Source organism: Callospermophilus lateralis, chromosome 11, assembly GCF_048772815.1.
Source record: "Callospermophilus lateralis isolate mCalLat2 chromosome 11, mCalLat2.hap1, whole genome shotgun sequence".
Lineage (NCBI taxonomy): Eukaryota > Metazoa > Chordata > Mammalia > Rodentia > Sciuridae > Callospermophilus > Callospermophilus lateralis.
In genome coordinates, this window is record NC_135315.1 from 34,685,173 (window position 1) to 34,709,961 (window position 24,789).

A 24,789-nucleotide genomic window follows, 5' to 3' on the forward strand; every position below is an offset into this window, starting at 1 on the left:
TGTAATAAAATGCTTTTGTTAGAAAAGGTAAGCACATTATATAATTTTTATTCTGAATGGAAAAATATAGTGTTAACACAATCACTGATCTCCTTTGCTGTAATCTTTTTATGAACTTTTATAAAAATTCCCCAGATTTTTATGTCCAAGGAAAAATACATTTTGGATTATAATTTTTTTGTCTATAAACTTCACTGAGATAAACAGCTAGTTTAGATTACCACCTGTGCATTTAGTTTCCATAAATAAATTAACAAATTAGTGCACTGAGCCATACAAAATTGCTGATATTAGACTTTTTTTAAAAAATGGCATTATATGGTTCAACAGAACAATTACAGAAGTCCTCTCTATTGTGACTTCTGCATAGACCATTCTAATACAACCTCATCTGTGATACACCAAAATTTCTCAAGACACATCAGTATTTCTCAATCGTGAAAATTTTATTTAGTTAAAATAAGCATCAAGTGCTACTACAGTTAAAAGCACAGCATTTGGAGTCTTTTATTTACTTTATCTTATAGGTAAGCAAGAAGTCTATAGTGTTTGGGGCGGTTTCCCTTTCCTTCCCTACCAGCTCCTCGTTTGCCACATATCCAGAACTGTTTATCAACTGGTAGTGTATTTATTATGATTACAGGCTGGAAGGGGAGTAGAGATTCCTTGCTAAACATCCTCTCTCTTGCTCTCTTCTCCCTGAGAAGACAGTCTCTTTCCTATTTCCATTTACATCATTCTTTGTCTACTATAATTATAATTTCCGGAGTTTGTAAAAGTCTGCTTCACTTGATCCACACTCTAAATACAGCAAAAGAAAATGTTTGTATCATTTGCGAAGTCTGTATTAGAGTTCTAGAATTTTCTATAGAGTTTTATTTGAAAATAGTTTTAAAAAGATATTTATCAAGGTTATCAAGTTGGGAAATAACAAATAAATAATTTGCTTTTATTTATTTTTGTGGTGCTGGGAATTAAACCCAGGGTCTTGCCTGTGCTACTCAAGTACTCTGCCACTGAGCTGCATTCTAAGCCCACCAGAGGTTTTCAATATGGATACATAAAACACCAACAAAAGCCCTGGCTTTTGTTATGTTACACTTGTGTTTTAAGAGGTACCATTTAAAATGGCTTCAATGAGAGGACTTGGAAAGAAAACTGAAGAGTAATAGTCTTTTAAAGAATGAGGCTCTAGGGCTGGGGTTGTGGCTCAAGTGGTAGAGCGCTCACCTAGCACGTGTGAGGCACTGGGTTTGATCCTCAGCACCACATAAAAATAAAGATATTGTATCCACCTAAAAATAAAAAATAAATCAAATTATAAGAATAAGGCTCTAACTTCCAGATGAGTAGGTAAAGGCACTGCCTCTAAAGTGGCACCAGTATTGCTTCTATTGTATTTTTATTCCTCTTACCCAAATGTCCACATTTTTGCACACGTAATAGTTTCAGCCATGTAATATTCTGGCATATCCATGACGTTCAATAAAATACCTTATATAGCCAGGCATGGTGGTGCACACTTTAATCCCAGTGGCTTGGGAGGGTGAGACCGGAGGAACTCGAATTCAAAGCCAGCCTCAGCAAAAAGCAAGGCACTAAGCAACTCAGTGAGACCTTGTCTCTAAATAAATACAAAATAGGGTTGGGGATGTGGCTCAGTGGTCGAGTGCCCCTGAATTCAATCCCTAGTAACCTCCGCCACCCTCAATAAATACCTTATATATAAAAGAAAAAAAAAAACCTCTCTTAAAAATCCATGCTAGTTCTGTACCTCTCATCTCAATATAAAAAAGCAAAATAGTAATTATTGCACAATCATCCATCTCTTAGATATTATTAAGTATATATTTCACAAGATCAAATATATTAGTTATAATATTTTATGATATTCAACATGATCAAAATTACAGAATAGTTAGTACGTTATTAATAAAAAATTTCCAAAGAAATTTTGTGAATTTTATTAAAGTCCCAGAAGCCTATTATTTGAAAATAAGTACTTCTGAGATAAGAAACAAAGGCATGTCATGATGTTTGAATGTACATATTGTCTCACACAGTTTTTAAAAGGACTTTACCATCATTTCATTGATCAATATTAAAAACCTCTGTAAGATAAGAACAAGTATTATAACTGATATTTTACATGTAGCAAGTTATTACGATGTGGTTAGAAATAAAACTCAGGCCTTTTCATCCTTATAATAATGCTAATCCATCTGGAATTCCAAAGACTAATATATAATGTATTATATTCCTTATTTTAATTAGAAACCACAGAATCATTGGTGACTACTTTCTTTCAAATTGTCTCTAACGAATTCCATTCCAACTCCTTAACAGCTTGAACGTCTGTCTATCTTCTCTAATATAACCTTAATTAAAGCTCTCATCTTGTGTCAGGATCACCTAGCCTCCACTCCCTTCCTATGAATCTTCAGCTGTGATGCTGCCAGAAGAGTAAGCTTTTAGAAACAGGATGCAGGGGCACTAGGGTGTAGCTCAGGAGTGAAACACAAGCACAAGGCCCTGGGTTCAATCCCCAAGACCACTAATGAAAATTAGCATAAATAAATAAAATCTAATTCTGTAAGTGTCACTCCTATACTTGAAAACTGATGGCTGGCTACTGTTCAGAATGGTAGTTTTTAAACTATGCACTTGGGGACTTTTGTTAAATTGGACAAAGGTGTCTATGGTGGCTAAAAATTAAGAAATACCAACCAGTTTACTTACTAGAACAAAAAAAAATTAAGAGATACAGCTACTTTTTAAAAAATGTCATCTTACGTATTTCAGATTTCTTATAGTTTGTCTACTAAACAGACTAACAGGTATCCAAATAATAAAATAAAAAGCAATGTTAACTCTGAAAGAATCAACTATGCTTATTTTTGCCCCTTTTGAGGTAGTGAAAAATATGCTCATGATTCTTCTTTATACAATATATAGGTCACATTTTTTCCAGTTCATAGGATACTTAAACATATGCATAAAAAAACTAGAAACTAACAACTTCTACATATGCTGTTTCTTGAACAAATCTGAAAACCACATTTTACCCCTGTGAAACCTTTGGCAGGTTACGCACTGTTCTTGTAGCTGAATGTATAACCTTTCACTGATGCACACACATACCATTGCATTTTACTCATTTACTAAATGTCTCTGGAATTACATAGTGAGGTGACTGAGGACAGAAGCACATGCAATTCACCCTTAAATCACAAATACGTGACATATAGTATGCACTTGATGAATACTTGTTAGAAAAAGCACTGAGTTTATGTGAGAAAGACTGCCAATTATTTATTACAGGTGTAGAGTTTCATAACTGTAGAACAAAGTGTATAAAAATATTTTCTGATTGCAGCATAATATGTGACATATTATAAAAATGAAATAATATAGCTCTAAAATTATTTAAATTCATACTTTATAATACACTAGGCAAGACAGTAAGTTGGATACAGCAAAACTCAATTAAAAACATGTCAATGTCAATTTTTAGGGAGTTTCTTAAAAACATGCAGTCCTTAGAGCCATCAAGTTAAATTAGGATTCAGTCCATCCTACAAAACTGAATTATAATTGTAAAGAATTTTAAATTCTATCAACAATAACTAGATAATAAGTATTAAATTGTCTTTTCATGCCTCCTATATTAAAAAAAATAGTTATGTACCTAGCCTAGTGAACCCTATTCAGTCTCTACACACATTAGAACTTAAACATGAAAGCAAACAAACAAAAATCTAGCTCATTGGTAGAGTGCTTGACAAGCACATGCAAGGCCCTGGGTTCAATCCTCAGCACTTCAAAACTGAAACTAAATAACCTAATGAAGTTGAAATCATTACTTTATTATTGCAAGTCAAAATTCTACAGAAAGAAAAGCCTGCTGACATAGTTCTCATGGTGAAAAGTACTTAATTTTTGTCTTTTTAGAAGTGTATTCCAAGCTTTAGGTTTTTGTTTTTATTTATTTTTTAAAATTTTGGAGCCTACCAGACATCACCTATCAATTATAATTAGTGGGCAGGGAATACAACAGCCAGAGACACACTTCATGGGTGCTAAGCTTTATGGATTACAACTGCCATTAAATATCATACTTTGCTTCAGTCTGATTATTTAAGTCCTAAGGCCTATGGGCCAGAGGTAATATGCATGTATGTTTTAAAAGTCAGTATTTTAAGACAAACTATGAAAAGATCAAATATAAGGAAAAAAAAAAAAAAAGAACCAACCAGAACTACTTACAGCCAGCAAGTAGGAACTGATAATACTGTACTGCATCTGCAGCAAGGAGCAGAGGGTGGTTTGCATTAAATGGTGGTTGCAATTCATTCCACTGAGGCGTTCTAAAGAAACAGTGAAGAATATTAATATTTAAAATTAATAAATGGAATGTAAATCACCATGACTGCCATCACTTATAGACACTGACAGAAACTCACACTATCTTTGTAATCATTAAAATTAAGTTGTAATCATTAAAACAAATGTGCTAAAACCTGAAATACAAGTCCAGCTGATTAGAAAGAATAAAAAGATAGCAATGTGTCATACAGAGATATGGAGCCAACACTGTCTAACAGAAGAAGGCTCTCCAATAGCAGACACATAACATTCAGAATGTAGAATAGAGAGGGAATGTAGAATTCAAAGCCACAACTAAAGGATTCTAATTTTATGTAGTTTTTGACCAGAGTAGGACCTTCTCTATTCTTAGAATATGTGTATATTTTAAAATGAAATGAGTCACGTAAAATGGTTTAAAAAAAAAAACACAGCTGTGTAAATGGATGACTTCTTCTAGATCTAATTAGGATCTGAAATCCAAAATAGGCCACTATTTCAACAATGATGCTGCAGTAATTTTAATCAGATCTGCCCAATTCTAAATAAGCTTGATAAATCAGATATTGATCAAATCAATCCAGCACAGTAAAGTAGTAGTAAAGAATGCTGGAGCCGCCAAAAATCAATATAAGAATATTTTAAAATGTCAAAAAGAAGAGGGGTCATTTTCATATCAATTTTTGTCTGTTTCATTCCATATATGTCAGGAGCAATCTCTTCTCTCCTGGACAATGCACTATATTGAGCAGCTTTTATTCCAGGTTTCATTTCTCCCTCTTTGTGACTCTTTTAAGACTCTCATTATTATGCACTTTTGAGATGGACTCTGGTTCTTGATAAACATTCTACAGTGCTTAACCATTGTATCTTGGGGGATCACTTTAAAGGAAACCTTCAAATCTATTTATATTACTTTTTATTCCCCTAATGGCTGCCTCAATGCTACTCATTATTTTCAGTGACCAAGAGACAGCAAGTAAGGAAAATGTAAGTAAAGGTAACACAAAGATGCAAAGAGTTCACAAAAAGTTGTTCTCCAGGTTTGTACCTGAGACAGTTAAAACATATGTCCACACAAAAATTTGTATATGATGTTTATAGCCCAATTATTAAAGAAAGCTCAAAAGTAGAAATGTTCACCAACACATGACTGGGTGAACAAAATGTGGTATATCCACATAATGGAATGTAACTTAGCTATAAAAAGACTGAAGTTCTGACACATGGCAGTATATGGATGGACGCTGAAAACATGCCAAATGAACAAACACAGACACAGAAGGTATTATATTGTATGGTTCCATCATTATTTAATGATCAGTGTAGGAAAATCCACAGAAACATTAAGTAGATTGGTGCTTAAATAGAAATCCAGGGTTAGGGGAAACTGTAGAATGACTGCTACAGGGTTTCTTTTTTTTTTTTTTTTTTTCTTTTTTTTAAGAGAGAGTGAGAGAGAGGGAGATAGAGAACTTTAATATTTATTTTTTAGTTTTTGGCGGACACAACATCTTTGTTTGTATGTGGTGCTGAGGATCGAACCCGGGCCGCACGCATGCCAGGCGAGCGCGCTACCGCTTGAGCCACATCCCCAGCCCACAGGGTTTCTTTATGTGGAGATAAAAACTGAATATAGGGATGATTGCACAACTCTGTGAAAAGTAATTTTTAGTGGTTGGATTTTACTGAATATAAATTAGGTCAAAGGAAAAAAGTCATGAACTATAATTTTGACAGGTGAAAGAAAGCAGGCAAGAGAATGCCTACTCTAATTAAAATAACAACAACAACAACAATAATAATATTAGAAAAGGGATCAGTACAGTACAGCAAGTGGCTGTACTTCAGGAGAGGGAGGGGGAAGGGAAAAGGTCAAGGGGAATGAGATTGATCAAATTAAGTGTATTTACAAATACAGCACAATGAATCCAACTCTCAAGGATAATTAAAATGAACCAATTTTTAAAATAAAAATGCATATTATGTGATTCCATTTGTATAAAATTCTAGTGACAAAGATGGGTGAAAAGAGAGATCCTAAATGGGCACAAACATCCTTCTGGGAATGATAAATATATCAAGATGATCCTGATGATAATTTCATAGCTGTATATGTATGTTGAACATTATTGAATGGTACATTTTTAATCTTTCATACCTCAGTAAACCTGTTTTTCAAAAGGAAGAAAGACAGGAGTTACTACCTAACCAGAGTCCAGCTAGCTCGAGGTGATGTCATCATTTCCAGTGGCGTGTCATCACTAATCTTGGGGGCAGTGCTGAGGGGTCGAGGCTCCATCATGTGCTCCACCAAGGTTCCATAGCAACTGATAATGTAGAGAGATTCAACTACGACTTGTTTGGACTGATCTACAAACAGACAAACAGAACCTGAATATGTGACGATGGCACAAAAATCGCACAGCATAATCTGTAGAAGTTATTGATCGTACTGGTCTGCTCCTGAGGCTGCTGAGAGAAAATGAAAAGATAGGAATGTTGTTATAAGGTGCCTGCTCCTTTCCTAAAGGCTGACTGGCATAAGCAGATGCTAGGGTGACACATGCCTATAATCCCAGGGACTTGGGAGGCTGAGGCAGGAGAATCCCAAATTCAAAGCAAGCCTCAGCAACTTAGCGAGACCTTAAGCAACTTAAAAACACCCTGCCTCAAAATAAAATATAAAAAAGGGTTGGAGATGTGGTTCAGTGGTTAAGGGTTAAGCACCCCTGAGTTCAATCCCTGGTACCAGGAAAAAAAAAAAAAAGAGTAGATGCTAATGAGAGGGAAAAGCTCTGTGCTATCACAGAATTTCCAAATATTAAACAATTTATTTCAAGAATAATATGACTATGCTCAAAATTCAAATACACCTAAACAATGTAGTTATATAGTTTTTATATTTGTCTATCATGTAATTTGTTCCACATTAAGAAAAATGAGTGTCAGCTGGAGCAGGGAAGGAATCACTAAAGAGAAATAATCTACACACTAGGATTTAGTTACATTGGATATAGCAACTGAACTGCATGAAAAGCTTCCTGTATGCCTAAATGAGCCGAACCCCTCATCTACTTTTTCTCAGAAAACTTAAATTTAAAACTCAAATTTCTAGATCAAAACAAATGAAAATTACATTAACTTCAATGGAGGTTCATCAGTTGAAACAAATGTACCAATCTGATGATGGGAGGGAGGCTGAGAATGGAGGAGGCCGTGTACATATGGGATAGGATGTAAGAGAATTATCTTTTTCTCAATTTTGCTGTGAATCTGGAATGACTAGAGAAAAATGAGATCTATTAAAAATGTGTGCCCATGCACACACATTTATCCTCCTCACTTAAACCTGTACTTTCTCTCAACAGGATCACTGGTTCTCAAGTGAAGGTCAGTCATGCATTGAGAAGTCAGGTGCTGAATATGGATCTAATCGAATGACTTTATAAGGAATACACATGTACTCACTGCCAAAACAGGTTTAATGCTTACTCTCAGGTTTTACAGTAAACCAAGGAGCATATAAAATCACTCATGAATGCTGGGTGGGTCATCTTATCTCTGTGTCAGACGAATCAATTACAGCTGATTTGAGAAAATGGCTAATGACCAGCCAGTGGGACATAAAGGAGTAGCAAGTTAAAAGGGTAATTAGAACAGAAGGGAGAAGCATTGGAAATTGAGCTCCACAGAAGTTTCTAACTAGTAACAAAAAGTCCTTTCGATAGCATCATTAAACCTAAGGAGGTATCAAAAAAATAAAGATGGGATAAGGAAATGGAAGGCTTGCATACTTCACGGTATCCCTCTCACTTAGGTAAAGAACCTGCTGTGCCTGAGATCCTATTACTGAGGGAAGGGTCACTGAAAGGCGATAACGATAACGAGGGAAAGGGCTGATGTCTGACTGCCAGGATTAAGTGTAAAGGAGAGCCATTTTGCCAAGAACAATACAGTCTGTGGAACTCACCAGAAGTGCCTTAGTAACAACCCAGTTAGTGACCTAATTTAATAATACTAAAATAATATAGGGACAATTGTTCCTTAACATTCATACTTAGTTTATGAATGTAGGACTTCTCTTCAATACAGACACAATAAGCAATCACATACTAAAACATTAATCATACAAACATTTTAGGTACCGATCCTGGAAATCAAATCAAGAATTAAAAACATAATAACTGTATCAATTCAAAGGACCAATGGTAGCCACAAAAATTGACTAATTTTTCTCAGTGACAAGCTGGTTTGTCTGTTAAAAACATGACAGAGTTGTTGCTGGTTTTATGTTTTTTTGCTGGTTTTATGTTTTTCTCCTAAAGTCAAGATTTAGCATTAGAAAAGGTGATTTCAAACTCTGGTTCCACCACCTACTAATCTATGGTCTTTAGTTAAGCTATTTAAACTTTCCGATTTCAAATTCCTCATCTCTAAAATATGGACAAGCAAGGTTTTCTTCCACACTTTAGGGACAATGATGTAAAATCTGCTTGTAAAAATGTAAAAGTTATAATATGAATATGGAATTTACATCATTGTAATCACTTGTACACTGTCATCAATGAAACAAGACAAAAATCACACAGTGGAAAATTCATTCCATTTCATAGAATTTCATTCTTTGTGAGAGGGTAGATTTTATTCTTGACTAAGTTTGAGTAGTTGAAGAAAGACTATTAACTAAAAAAAAAAAAATTACAAATTTTTCTTTTAGCAAAAGCTAAGACTATTTGGTACAAGATTATTCTAGGGGAACTACTACCAATTTTCCTTAAGAAGCAAAAATTGTAAATTGCAAGTTTGAACTTCAGTAAAAATACATACCTTTTTCTCTTTTAAGACCTGCATTATTTGCAAACCATGACCTGGATGTCCCAAAGATAGCAGCCACACAAAATTCTCCGCCCATCGATTTGCTAGGTGAAATTTGTGGAGGTGGTTTAACTTTGCTTAAAAAATAAAATGACATTAAAAAAAATTACCATGATGAAATTACTTGATCACTGCAGACAACAAAACATTTTCCTCTCAGTTCCACCCCCATGTGTTCAAATGCTATAATATGGACATGCATTTTGCCTTAATAATGTGAGACTATGTTTGGGAATAAAATTAAAACTAGTTCAAAGTCACAAAGTCTTATCAAAAGAGAAAAATATTTTAAATTTTAATTTTAAAACAAACAATTTTAAAACAAAATTCTTATCCAGGTGCAGTGGAGTGCACTTGTAGTCTGAACTGCAAGGCAGGCGGAGGCAGAAAGAAAACCTGGGCCCAGGAGTTCCAGGCCAGCCTGGACAAAACAGTGAAGTCCAGTCTCCATAACAAAAGCAACAAAAATTTCATTTTGAAGTATGTGCTGGCAAAATCCAAGACAAGTTACTTAAATATCTCCCAATAACAAAATGGATTATCGTTTCATTTTGATACATAAAACACGGGATTAACAATATGGGTGAATGGCAACAGCATTATGAAAATGAAACAATACAGGATGAAACCCTGAAAGTGCTCTCAGCCACAGTGCTATGTCTAGTCAGATCCTGCAGGAGAAGATCTAGTGATCTACGGCAATTGTATTCTTTCTATCTGTTGTTTCTTTTTCTTCATGGATTTGTGAAAATAATGTGTCTATTACTGGGTAAGGGGTGGCATTAAAGCAGAGTTCAATATTCATAGCATTTGAAACATAAATCTGTTCTGCTTTTCCTATGTCTGAGGACATATTTAGTAACTGCTACTCCTTCAAAGAACTTCCATTATAAGAAACTTGCTTTCCTCTTTGTTTTTCACAAATAAGAGTTCACACCCTCAAATTCTAATATTTATCTTTCATCTTCTTTCAAATGCTATACTTCTGTTCTCTTTTAATTTATCAAGCTGCCAACTACCTTAGATAATTATTTTCTCCAACTCATAGACCAGAAAATAATCTCGCTGGTTATTGGTGAACATCACAACTTTGATGGAATACAATGAACTCGAGTTCTGAGGTTCCAGCCCTGCAGGTTAGTCCTCAATATAAAACCATAATGTTTCTGCCTTCTTTTGTTCACTTTACTTTATCCCTTTATCTTTTAAAAAAGTAATAGGCAGATGGAATGAGATTAGTTTCTAGAAGAAACCTGAATTTGAATCCCAATGCTGCCATTTATTAGCTGGGTTCTTCTGGTTAATTTATTTAACCTCTGAGAGCTAAAACTACCAATATGTAAAATATAAATAGTAATTCCTATCATACACAGTTATCTTAAGTATTATATTTATTCTTAAATCTAGTCCCTAGCTAGTAATACCACCTGGAAAGTTCTGAGACTTGCAAGCTAATACATGCCAGACTCACTAAGCCAAAAACTTTACTCTTTTTTTTTTTTTTGGTGGTACTAAGAATTGAACCCGGGGTTACTCACCACTGAACTACACTCCCAGTCCTTTTATATTTTTCAATACAGTCTTGCTCAGTTGCCAAAACCTACTTTGAACTTGCAATCCCAAATTGTTGGGATTACAGGCATATGCCACTATACCCCGCTAAACCAGGAGCTTCAGGGCAGAACCCAACAAACTACGTATTTAAACCCTCCAAAATATTCTGATGTATGTTCATGTTTGACATTCTATTTGATAAAGCATGTAAAATTCCCAGGCAGGTGCTTTCCCAATCATAGGACTCAAATACATTTCTCTTTTACTTAGCTCACAGCCCTCACCTAATTTTCAAAGTCAGACTTTGCTTTGACAATCTCAGTTTCCCAATTTCTATGACACTTGAGATAGTCTCTCAGATATCTTAGTTCCTGCGCCTTCTGTTTGACATCTTCCCTCTATGGAAACAAAACCTCTGTATCAGATGCTACTATGATTGTTCCCACTGCTCTCCTCCTTTGAACCAAATCCTTGCACACTGCTGTATGTGAAAAACAGTCTTCTTTCCATCATTAACACTGACTATACATTTCACACCACTCTCCAAAAGAATCACACTCATGCATAAATAATCAAAACCAGTCATAATAAAACTTTCAGTTGGGGGGAATTATGACAGTTTAACAGATATTTCTGTGAGAAAATGAATCTGGTTATACGATTTGCCTTCTTCTTAGTTGGATATGTCACAACTGCAATAAGCTCCTTCCAGAAAGGAAGATGCCCCTATACCCTACACCTGAACAAGCATGTCCCTTCCCCTGGTATGTGGGTCATTGGCATCAGAATTCTTTCTGGTTATGGTGTTCTTTGCTGCATTACATTAGAATGTATGTTTTCCTTCAAAGCTTTTCTTTACATAACTGAACCACTATCATTGAGCTGAAAAGTTCCTGCAACTGGCATCTGTGAAGTACCATTGGTTATTTTTATCCTTACAGGTTGGAGAGGTTGGGAGGGGTGGGAAGAGGAGAGAGGAAAACATTCTAGAATCTTTTGCAAGGTGTTTACAACTGTGTTACCAGGTGTTTTGTTTGTTTGTTTTTCTAGAATCACCATCAGGGAATAATGATACTACGATGTGAAAATGAGCTTACAGGGACATATTCAAAGCTTTTTGCAAATTACTGGATGTGATTTTTGTTGTTGTTTCTAAATCATAAGGTGATGAGTATACCACTTAGTAAGAGAAAATATGGTTCCACTAAGGTATGCATATAAACAGTTTAAAAATCGTTGTTACTAGGCTGGGTGGCGATTTTTTTAATTGAGTAGAAAAATGATAGGACATAAATTTAGTCTTTTGGACAAAAAAATATATATATTCTCTGTGCTTATTAGCTGACGGTCTGTTAAACCTATGTCCAAAGCTAAAATCTCTAGTACTTCTATAAGTAACACATGTTTCAGTTTGGGAACACAGAAGTGAAAAGCATCAATGCAGTGCCATTTTACACAAGACCATTATCTCCTACAGGGAATATTTTATGGTAAAATTGTGTTTAGTTTATGAAAAGATTGTCATTTTTATTCCTAGATTTCATCATTTCTTCTTTTTTCTCTAATAGGACCTTCATCAATCTCATAGGTAAACATTTGTGTTTAATCAGGAATCAAGAGTTTACATCCCTCAAAATAGCCTGCCATCTGCCAGGTGTGGTACACGACGTAACCCCAGCAACTCAAGCAGCTGAGTCAGGAGGATTGCAAGTTTGAGGTCAGCCTCAGCAACATAGGGCTAGGGATGTAGCTCAGTGATGAAGTGCCTCTGGGTTCAACCCCTGGTATACACCCACCAAACATGACAAATTGCTACGTATAAAATGACATAGTGCTTTACACTGGGGATGGAGGGTACTGGGCAAACACATTCATATTGAGTTTTTTCTATCATCCATCTACATCTGGAACAATTTTGATATTTAAGCAAAACAGAATCATAAAAATATGTGCATATAGGCTTGCAGAGGAATAAAAAGGAAAAGCAATCTAATGAAAAGAATACCATTAATAAAATATTTTCTGTGTAACAGACGCAAAGTTAGAAATTCTCTCTTTTACTCAATTTGTCCTTTGTCCCACCATTCAAAGACTTTGTCCAGGAATACTTGGTAGAAGCAGAATGGCTTTTCTACTAAAATGTGTCAGCTATACACTATACACAGACATTTACACAATGACCCAAAATATTTTTATCACAAAGTAAACTTTGTTGACATTAAGATAAAACACTAAAAAGTGATACATATGCAAATAGAATAGGAAAGTACTAGCCTTGTAAATAGTGTAAATTTACAGATTGGTGACTCAATCCTTGTAAGAAAGTGCTCTGATATTTATTGGACATTTTTTCAGTGTTTGCTCTAAATATCCCTCTTTGTCCTCCTAAATGGGACTTAACAAATCCCATCAAAGAATATTTGCAAGTTTAAAAAGACTAACTCAGAGTGTTTAAAGGCCCTCTTTTTATTAGTTGACCTTTCTTTATTCATTTATTAAACTGACAGTATGATATCAAATAATATTTAATATTTAAATTTATATTGGTGCCTAAAAATTTAACTGGATCATGTGGACTCATCCTTTTCTTTTTTTCTGTTTTCCTTTTTTGAGAGGGTAGGAGTAGGGGTACTGGGATTGAACCCAGAGGCACTTTACGACTGCCACATCCCAGGTCCTTTTAATTTTTATTTTGAGACAGGGTCTCACTAAGTTACTTAGGGCCTCACTAAATTGTTAAGGCTGAGCTTGAACTTATGATCCTCCTGCCTCAGCCTCCCAAATTGCTGGGATTACAGGAGTGAGCCACTAAACCCAGCCCAATCTTTTTCAAATGATTATACATAAGAACAAAACATAACTGATAGTCCTGATGAACTTTCTACAGATTACTCCTGCTCTTTTATTCCTTTTCATGTTTTATAAATAACCCCACATTCATTTTTTTTAATTTCATTTAACTTTTGAAGCAAAACATAAAAGAAAAATGCAATGAATCCCACATTCACCATGTCAGAAAAAAATAACGGTCATAGAACATTTCATTTAGTAAGCCTAATACAAATGAATAAAATCAAAAGAATAAAAAACATATAAGCAAACCAAAATAAACAAACAAGGTACTAAATGAAAATTCAGGAGTTTAACTCTGTCATTTCTTTAAGACTTAACCATTGCAAATATCTTCACTGACAACAGAGGAAGTATAGGGATATTAACATCCCTAGGATTTCAACAATATTTAGAAAGCCTATTGAAGTTCTGCATCTTTCTCCCATTGGCTTCTACCGTATTATGATCTCCAGTCAGATTAACATATTAAATTTCTCTTGCCTGTCTTTTCTCCACACTCAACTGCAAACAAGAGGAGAAAAAAAGAAAAGGAAAAAAAAAACCTCTAGTGGTATCTGCTTTAAAAACACAGAACCATGATTCCATCTGGATAAGTGTACTCTGCACCATAGGATAGGAAGTCTGTGGTGTACTGTGGACAGCATGAAAAGCAGCAATGAAGCAGTGCCCTCTTCAGAAGGACACAGCATGAGAAGTACTAACATAAGATAGAAGCACCATTTCTTTCTTTTTCAATAACATAAACGAATCATCAATATTTGAGTTTAAATGGAAAACACAGTACCAATTCAAGAACCATAAGTAGTATAATAACCTTCTGCTACAGAAATAATTTTCTTTATATTCATCTCTAAGATTAAACTCTTAGAAGGAATTTAGAAATATTCTCTCAGTCTTAATTGTTTTTTGTGGAATAAGACCCCTAAGAAAGGAAACTGGAAGCATTTTATTTTAAATAATGAAATATGTTAATCATCTACCTAAAATTATTCTTTTAATCACAAATTATTGTAAATTTAGCGGGTAAGAAGTCTATTCTCCATATAAATCTTAACTTTAAAAATGAGATTATAAAATTCTTAAATATTCTTAAGAAAACAAAAGTTCTTTACATGAACTATTTGTACTATAATCAAGTACTCATAGAAAATACTAATTAAAATTTCAAATATAATTTGATAAAGTAAATTTTAATTTTTCTTTAAAAATAAGCTTAGATAATACAAAAACAATTTATGAGTGAGGGATAGTTCAATGTGGACTATCTACAGCATGTCCTTTATGTATGTGTGTATGTGTATTTTTATCCAAAGCAATTAAACAATAACAGTAGCTTCAAATCTGTATTACAGACTTACAAGCTTAATTCTTGTTACCTATTTGTAATATTGAAATCAAAATTCAGTCTTAAAAATTTACACTGGAAAATATTTTTAAAAAGAAAAAAATTTACACTGGAATTATTTATTTTAAATTCCTATATTTAAGTAGGTGTGCTACAAGTGTAAATCTTTCACATTATTTAATATGGTCATTCAAGATCAACTATTCTTAACTAACCTAGAGAATGCAAAATCCTGGGAAGTCTAGACTGACTTTAAGGTCAAGGAGGGCCCACACAGTCTGCTTTCCAATAAACTTATTTTTATATCAAAGAAAAGACATAATTTTTAAACTGACTCATTTGAAACTGCATGAATTAAAGAATTAAATCCTACTGGTAAAGAATAAAGAATTAGTAGAAATTGTGACATACCAAAGCAAAATCTTAACCATGCACAAATGTCACAAGTTGAAACTGATTAAAAAAAAATGTAAGAAGTTTACATTTTAAGAGAAATTGTAAAAATTTCATTTTCATCTAAAATGTAAATATTGCCCTACAACTGGAAGTACTATAAATATTTAGCATGATGTTTTATTCCAGAAGAGTAAATAAAAACATTGTCAAGTTGAATGTTAAATATCATGGAAAAACAGCAAAAACTATTAAAACAAAGGCGCTCTTATAAACAACAGGGAAGAAGTTGTCAAATTGATATTCATTTTGCTGTCTTAATTTGAGGTTTCATTAAGATCTTAATGGAAAAAACATGCACCCCTGGTGAAGTAACATATTTTAAAGGAGGACCTTTTAGTCTAGTATAAGTGACTAAAAACGAGTTTCTTGTGAGCTAACGATGGCATCAAACAAACCACAAAAGCAGTCTTCTAAAAGACAGGCAATGATTTAAAAGTCTACTATATTTCATATATCCCTTTCTTTAATCTGGCTCTTTTAATCTTGTTTCAACCTCAAATCATTTCTGGTTGACAAGTGCTTTTGCTTAAATGCGAGGTTCACATGAGCTGTTGGGGGAATGGACTTTTCTTATTTAACATACAACATTTGTTACTCCATCTTTGGTTCTATGTGAAAACTTCAATCTTTATTACCATACAAAAACTCTTTTCTTTGTACTCAGAATGAGGAATTTACGCTAAAATGGAATTTAATTCTAAGTTTGGTGTACAAAGAAATGTTGTGATATGTTGAATATGGCATTTAAAAGTCATACTGCTCACTATAAGTTCAAAAAATTCATGAAGTTTAGTTGTTTTTAGACAAAATCCGGTTAACAAAAAGAATTAAGATAAATTTTTAGAGGATTTATACTCATGTGTACCCTGAATTTGTTAAGAATAATTTTGTGAATTCTTTTTAATTTTGGTTCTGCCTTTTCAAGAAGGCACATTCATAGTGAGTTGTTTTGTCATCTACTCTTACATGATAAAGAAAATTTCAGATGTTCTCATGGTATATGAACACTGAAAATAGTCTGTGTGAAATAATAATCAACTTTAAAGAATGATTCAGCTTATTTTGTCCATGAGAGAAAGCAAAATGTTGTTTCTCATATAACAGGACAATGAAGGAATCTCAGAAGCAACCACGAGAACAACACATACATGTGTGGCACTTTGTAAGTATTCTCATTTAGTAAAACTGATATACCTTACATGTCCCAAAACTTCCTTTTGGATGGCATGCTTTTAAAAGCAAAAAACAAAACAACAACAACAACAACAAAAAACCCACAATCTAATTTAAAGAGGCACCTCTACAAACATGGGATTTACCCCTTAAACAGGGTGCTGGGGAAGATACAGTAGTTATAGTAGCAATAACTTTTTACATTTAGTGAGTAGTTACTATATGCCAGGCACTGCTATATATTGCTATTATATTCTGTTATGCACTACTGATTTTATATATATGTATTTGTATAAATTTATATATATTACTAATTTTATATATACTTACAAATTAGTTCATTTAATTCTGACAATAAACCAAGAAGGTTTATTGATTTCATTCAATAGATAAGGAAAACAAAAACCAGGTTTTAGAAAATTATCGTATAGCTATTAAATATGTGAGTTTGGATTTAAGACACAAGCAATCTGATTCTGTATCCCTGACTTTAAATCACTAAAACATTTTATATCAGATTCTTAATGCATTCTAATTCACATCTACCCCAAACAACTCAATGTTGCCCTTTTAGGACCAAATAAAATGCAGTAAAACTTTAGAGGGCATTTTTAGTATACCTTGGGTATATTTACATTTCAAAATAACTCACATCCTCTCATGTGAGTTATGATATGTGGGGAACTTCCATCACTACAATATCCAAAGCTCTAAACTTGGGTGTTAGACATGTCTTGTAATATCCAAACACCATGAGAGAATTCTTCCATTTTTTTTTTCAAACACATCTGATATTTTTTAACTTTCCAAGGAATGAAGTTAAACCAAGAAAATTGCTTTTTTAAAGTTTATATGTCAACATTCATGTCTTATCTACAAATTATTCAATAACTTGGTGCATCTATCTGTGAACAGGCCATGCAACTGAAAACAAAACTACAAAACAGAGTAACTTTGAGAGTACAGCAAATGAATTAGGCATGCGGGACTGAACTGGAACTCACCATGGAGCTTTTATGGAAAAACACCCCGCTCCAAAGAGATAAGGCCTTCATGGAAAAGGGGGAAAAATGCACAAAAAAATTAGAGGAAAACTCAATTAACATTAACAAATACATGTATATCATACTGTTATAGAGTATGGATAAAAATAACTAAAAAATTAGCAATCATTTGCAATTCTGCTGTAATACAGTCTGATATAATCCAAGAAATAGAATGACGTATAGTAACAAGGCCCTTAATTTTCAGAGTTAGGAATTTAAAATATTTCTATTTCTCCCCCTTTTCTGGAGCACACCTATAGCATTTCTAGTTTAAAATAATATTCACTGCTAAGGCCCTTAAAACAAGGTCCAAATTAAATGGAATAATCAGATGGAGACAAGCAATCCATGTGCAGTTGTGTGACACAAAACGTTTAAAATTAGCTAAAGATGACTAAAGAAAATTTTTGATATGCCACTGTTTGCAGTCTCACAGCCACACAAAGAAAGAACTTACTTTTTAAGCTGTTTTTTTTGTTGTTGTTGTAAGTTGAACTGAGTATTGTTGGCCAAAGGAACAAATGCTAAATACATACAGTATGATTTTTCTCTAATTTTGGTCACATTTCAGGCAATTAAGCATCTCTCTTAATAGTAGTACAAAAGGTTAGCCTCCTCTACCTGTTCTCTTCTGGGCTAGACTGGAATATAGTAAGCATACAACTGCATGCTTTAAACACAAAGAGGGATGCAAAGCCAGACTACATGTAAGTAGTACATGTAGTTCTACTTAAAATTCTGTTCCTAGAATTATGACATACCGTGCATATTTACACACAAGTAAGATTCAATGATTTAATTATATTCAAAACAAAATTTGACTATATTCACTGCATCTGACGTTTGGAAGACATAACAAAGAAACAGGAAGGCATATTAGTAAAACTTGGGTATTTCCTTCTTTAAATTTGGAGCTTGGAACATCTTTTTAAAATCCTGCTAATTAGCATTTATTTGCCATTAAATTGAGTACATTTGGCTACAAATTAAAACTTGAGCAATGTTTTCACAACAGTTATACAATCTCCTTGAAGCACAGGAGATACAAAGAAGAAACAGAAACGTGAGAGATGACTAAAAGAAAGCAAGGTAGAAAAGAAAAATCAATTTTAAAAACTTAAAGACGATAGCAAGGCAAAGCAAGGATAGCCCTCCTACACTTAATGTAAGAACACAACCAGGGCTATGACACCACTACTCACACTTAATGGATTTGAAACTTTTTTGACTGGGAACTGTAGAAAACATTTTGGTATGTACATGAACACACAAAAAGACTGAAGTAACATTTCAGTGAATTGGTTTTTATTTGTAATAAACACTATATTTTCCATTTCACATTCTGTAAACATTAATGCTGGGTTTTTGTTACAGTGCAAATAAATGCATATTCTAACGAATATTGATGGCTGGAGAGTCTCAGATTCTGTATCTCCAAAAAGCTACTAGTAAACACCAATGCTGCTGATCTGTAAAACCAGTAGCAAAATTTCATTTATTATTCTATTTCAGTAAAGAAAAAAAGTTAGTCACAATCTCTTTATCTGATTTGAAGACTCACTAATCACATCAAAACCGAAATATTGCTAGAGTTCACCCTGCACTTCGAAAAACACAGATTTAAAAACCTAAGACTTTCAACAGCATAGTGATAAAATGCAGAAATGATCAGAAAGCCAAAAGGTTCAAGTCATTTCTATATGCTTAGAAAAACCTCCAAAATGAAAAGGTCTGGGCTGGCACACAGTACACAAAAATCTTTAATTTTACTTTGTTAGGCAGGACATGTGAAATAACCAAATAGTCCAGATGATTCTGGCAGAAATTCTTGGAGTCTGAAGAACCAGACCTAACCTGCTCTTCAATGTACCTACAATGAACAGTCTCTCATCTCATCTCAAACATCAGAATACAACTGACAGATTGTAAGGAATTTGAAAGTTTTTACATAGTTCTTTATGACTTAAAAGAATTCTCCATGGACACCAAAAAATAACTAAGCAAAACTGAAACAAACCCTTGAAGTTTCTACATTTCAAACAACCTGATGTTCTCTACCTACATAGCCAGTAAATATCTTCTCCTAGGATTAAGTTTCCTGATATATAAAATGAAAACATGTTATACCAACAAACAATACATAAACTTGAAAAGCAAATCTAGATATTCCTTTCCAGTCAGTAACAACACATTACCAACAAGAGATTCCTTACCCCATGATGCCAAAGTGTAGGTAAGTCTCCAGACACTGTAGCAAACAGGCCTGTAGTGAATAATGGCATTGTCAACTTGAAAGACCCTACTTACTACCCACAATGTCACAAACCCACTTGTTTAAAACTTATCCAACTTCAATCAAATAGGAATCCACTAGGTTAATACAGCTCAACAAAAAGGACAAGGACTGGGGTGACAAGGTGAAAACCTGGCTTAATACATGGACTCAGCATGTACTCAATCTATATTCACCCCCCTTCTTGCCTGGTCCCACAACTGGACCTCTGCCACATACATGGGAAAGAAGATCTACAAACTCCAAAGAAATATAGTAACTGACGTAATTACTGACTTTGTAAGGAAAGTGTCAGCTGTTCTTTTGAAATGAGCCTACTTAATCTTTCCTCAGTAGTAAAAGAATGAAAATATGAAGTCACAAAGTTTAAGTCCCTGATTCAGCTGTCTTCACCTATTACTCTCCCCTCCCTCCAGAGGCCCACAGCTGTAGTTTTGTACTGGAGTGGAAAGAGGGCAGGGAGAAAACCAATCATGAGAGTGCGAGTGCGTGTTGAATTAAAGACTGTGTGCATTACAACAGGCAACTCAAATTACTATATTTGGATTTGAAGAATTTGTGCTTTCCAATCAAGTTTTAGCAGGCCTAAACATCCTGCCATATAAAACCTGTTCACTATGTGATAATTATGACCACTTTGAACTGAATTCCAATTGAAAAACCTTAGGAAAATCTAGTCAAGAGATTAAAAATCCAGCAACATTTATTACAGAATTATTTATTGACCACTTGGAAGTGACCTGGCCACTAGTTCTCCAAGGAATTCTCCGGGAGTCTCTTAGGAAAAGGAAAGAATTATGTTTTATAACATACGATTCACGTTATTTAAGTCATTAAACTCTCAATCATTTTGTGAACACCACGTAACACCACAAAGTCTTTGGTTCTACTAGCAGGAAAAAAAAAAAAAAAAAAAAAGCAAATGCCAAGTTTTTTTTTTTTTTTTTTTCATGTAAGGAAAAAATATAACCAGATTTGAAATGAACATGCTCAAACTCTCTAAACTTGACTTTAGCACTAAAAGGTTATTAATAATGATTCTCTTTAGTATCTTCAGAGTGAAAAAAAGTATCTGGAGTCTAAGAGATGAATTATATATATATATATATATATACTGTATTAATCCTATTTTCAACTGATCATGTTCTATCAGCAGGTTCTAACACAAAGCAGACCCCAGAATAAGACCATAAATTAATGTACTGAACAGAGAAAAATTCATAGTGTGTTACATGGAAAACACTAAAACGAAGTCACATTACTCTAAAAACAAATTCTAGGACTTCTACTGCCTTCACACTGTGTGCGCCTTCTCTCAAGTAGCAACGGAAGTGAATTCACACCTCCCACCTGCATAAAAGCAAATTACCCCCATGTCATTTTCATGTTTTTAAAATTTTCATTAATTTAATTTTAATTGCTTCAAAGCAAAGAGATCTATGGCACTGGGGCTCTCAATCTACTGCTCTGTAGAGCAAACTGAACCTGAAACAGACAACTGTCTAATATTCGCCATGACAATTTAAATCACAAACTCAATATATAAAGGATTTTCATTAGAAAAATACAGATAATGTTCAAATTCAATAATGTCAAACTTCTGTAGAATGTTATGTTTGCTGACTTTTAATATGGTATAATAGTAGACTTCATTTTAAAAAGTACCCAGATTTACAGTAAGATGCAATAAACTATGGTATGGTTTAAGTACTCTACTTATTTAGCACACACACACACACACACACACACACACACACGCGCGCGCGCAAATAAATAAATAAATAAAACTCAAACTATGTTAAATACATCACACATGTAAACATAAGCATATATAGTCTAATGAAAATATATTGTCCACTATTCTATATCTGGAACGAAACATTCAGAACTGAGTAATCAAGAACTAATAGTTCACAGGACCGAGATGAGAAGTGGGAATTTGCCATTGCAATTGTATCTGACAGGTCTTTCTGCATAACTTTCCTACCTAACTCTCAGACCTTTGCCTACAAGATTCAGGGATCAGGTCAAATTAAAAAAGAAAAAGTAAATTATGAGAGAATAAATTATGTTATGTCCACTTTCTACTAGTTTAGAGCAAGGATATAACTTTAATTCTTAATTTTTGTATTTTTTTAATTCCCATGAAATTAGTTTGATCTATGACATTTGTTGTTTTCTGCTTTTGCCACAAAATAATGTACATACCTAAATAATCTTAGATTCAAAGCAGATAAAATCGTATACTGATAAAAAATTTTTGTTCTGTAATTACTTAGAAAGCAATATTAAAAATATTATTCTAATTTGATTAATTTAACCAAACATCTGTGAAATACTGATAACAAATTCCCACTATAAAAACCTAACTTCCAAGAACTGGAACAATCCCTTAATATAATGTTACTTTATTTATTTATCTGTTTATCTATTTATTTATTTTTCATACCAGGGATTAAACTCAATGGCACTCGATGGAGCCACATCCCCAGCCCTATTTTATATTTTATTTAGAGACAGGGTCCCACTGAGTTGCTTAGCGCCTTGCTATTGCTGAGGCTGGCTTTGAACTTGCATTTCTCCTGCCTCAGCCTCCCAAACCACTGGGATTACAATCGTGCGCCACAGTGCCTGGCTAATGTTACTTTAAATAAGCAAGGAGATTAAATAATTAAATAATTCTTGATTTTATATGATATAAACATGATGGTGTGGTAAGCAGGACTTTCCAATCCTCCAGTCTTAGACTGATAGAAAATGGATTCTGTTTGAATGGGTGATTGTTGAAGCCAAATAATTTCTAGCACTTCCTTTGCCTTCATCCACATACATCCTCAGCGGTCAGTAGCAGCTGTTGCCAACACAGGCCTTTTTTCCTCCAAGAGCTGCTTCGAGGTACTGAACAAGAAGGTGTAAATACATCTGTCTTTTGCCATTTGTAGTTTCACTGACCTCATGAATGTCTTGGAGTGAGACAGATGGTCCTTGACACTGCACAGGGATATGTATTTGTAAAAATAAGAGGGCAGATGTTAAATATGGTAAACACACATTTTGTCCCCTGAAGGTTTAAGTTGAGGCTTCTATCTCAATTTGGATATTTAAATATTGGGTCCTAGGCAATCCTTGGAAATTTCTGCCATAAAAATATAATGTTTTGTTGTTATTTTACATCTTTATGCAAAATATCTAGGACAAGTGGAAGCTGAGCTAACCTCAGTAAGTATATAATTTTTTAAGGTATATTATTAGGCATATTAGAGGTAGACAGAAGTTACACATCTGTAATGGGTGGATTCTGGATCCTTTTTCTACATTATCCATATGAATGCTTCTTTTTATTTTAAAAAACATTAGAAAAGGAGGTCCATGAAATCAAAATTTCCAAACTGAAGGGAGACCTGGAAACTAAAAACTTCATTTGCTCATCACCTTAATAAGAAAACGAAATGTCTCAGTACATAAAACAAAATGTAGCGGAAAAAATGAGCACTAATTAGCCTACTGCAGTGTTGAGAATTGGTCAGTTTTTTAAATGTTTTAAATAAATGTTTAAGAAAACATGCTTAAATTCTAATTGGATGAAATCAAAAGGGATAAAATATCATCTAGGATTTGCTTCAAAACTCAGCATATGGAAAAATTGGAAACAGAATATATTTTTTCACACAAATCAAATCTTAATTTTGATAAGGCAAAATATGTGTATTTTAATGAGAAAAACGTTGAATTTTAAGATGATAAAACCAAAAATTATACCTGAAAACTATGAGCCAAGGTTTAGGTGACCTATAATAAAATAATGATAAAGTCACAATAGCAATTTCTGATTACAATCAGCAAACACTTTCATAAGTGTATTAAAGTCCTGCGATCCAGCATTGGTCAAATACAAATTACAATCACTGTCATCAGCACACTTATTGGTCACTGTACTCTGTACTAAAGGAAGAGGAAAAAAGAATAGTAGGTTGAGTAATTTGTGGTACTCTAAATTTTGTCATAATTAGAGAATTCATGACAAGAGAATATGGAATTTTTTAAAACTCAACTAACAAAATTCATTGTAAAATCTCTTATTTTGGTAATTATAACATGGTTATGTGAAAGATTATCCTTGCCTTCAGATACTATGCATGGAGGATGTAGGAATAAGGGGGTGTTGAGTCTGCAACTCATCTTGAAATAAGTAGGGAAAGTATGGTGTGTCTGTATCTATGCAGAGTGAGAGAATGTGAATACTAAAAGACCTTAAAACTGGGAAATCTGGATATACAGAAATCTTTTTACTAGTCTTACAATGTTTCTGTAAGTATGTACTAAGTCTGAAAAATTAAAGTCAAGTCTTCATTTGGGACAGGTATGAATTATTCTTTGTAAACAACTTAAAACTTAACAGAAATCAAATGACTTGAAAATAGAGATACAAAGCCTAATCAACAATATGATACAAGTATTGTATACTTTATGTTAATTTCAAAGCCCAGAAAATAAATTAATAATGCTTCATTAATAATTATTAATTTATACATGATATGAGGGAACACATTAGGTGTGCTCCAAAAATATGAGAATTCTGAGCAGGTTTTTAACAAAGAAAAGGAAACAAAGAATTTATCTATGCTGATGAATTATGGCAGCACAGCAGGACACCAGATGATAAAGATTCTCTCCATCTTAGTGAAAAGACAAAGAGGGTAGAAAGACAAAGAGTAAAAGAGTGACAGACTTTATCTTTGTATTCTAGAAAATTTCAAATATAAGCAAGAGTAGACTTACTTCCCAACCCTGCCCACAAATATTTTTAAATTTTAACATCATATCAT

At 33.7% G+C, this 24,789-nt stretch overlaps 1 protein-coding gene across 6 annotated transcripts in view; it reads right to left on the minus strand.

Moving 5' to 3' along the window:
- Window positions 1–24,789, minus strand: part of Bcas3 (BCAS3 microtubule associated cell migration factor) — a 582,041-nt gene that overhangs the window by 291,655 nt on the left and 265,597 nt on the right. For 3 of the 6 annotated variants that reach the window (XM_076870605.1, XM_076870603.1, XM_076870606.1), the window contains exons 17-20: window positions 17,629–17,673; window positions 9,196–9,320; window positions 6,573–6,738; window positions 4,267–4,367 (exon numbers count right to left, since the gene is read on the minus strand). In XM_076870605.1, coding sequence (XP_076726720.1) covers window positions 4,267–4,367; window positions 6,573–6,738; window positions 9,196–9,320; window positions 17,629–17,673 — 437 coding nt within the window. The remainder of the gene's footprint in view (window positions 1–4,266; window positions 4,368–6,572; window positions 6,739–9,195; window positions 9,321–17,628; window positions 17,674–24,789) is intronic. The other 3 variants (XM_076870607.1, XM_076870604.1, XM_076870608.1) reach the window with 1 other exon arrangement.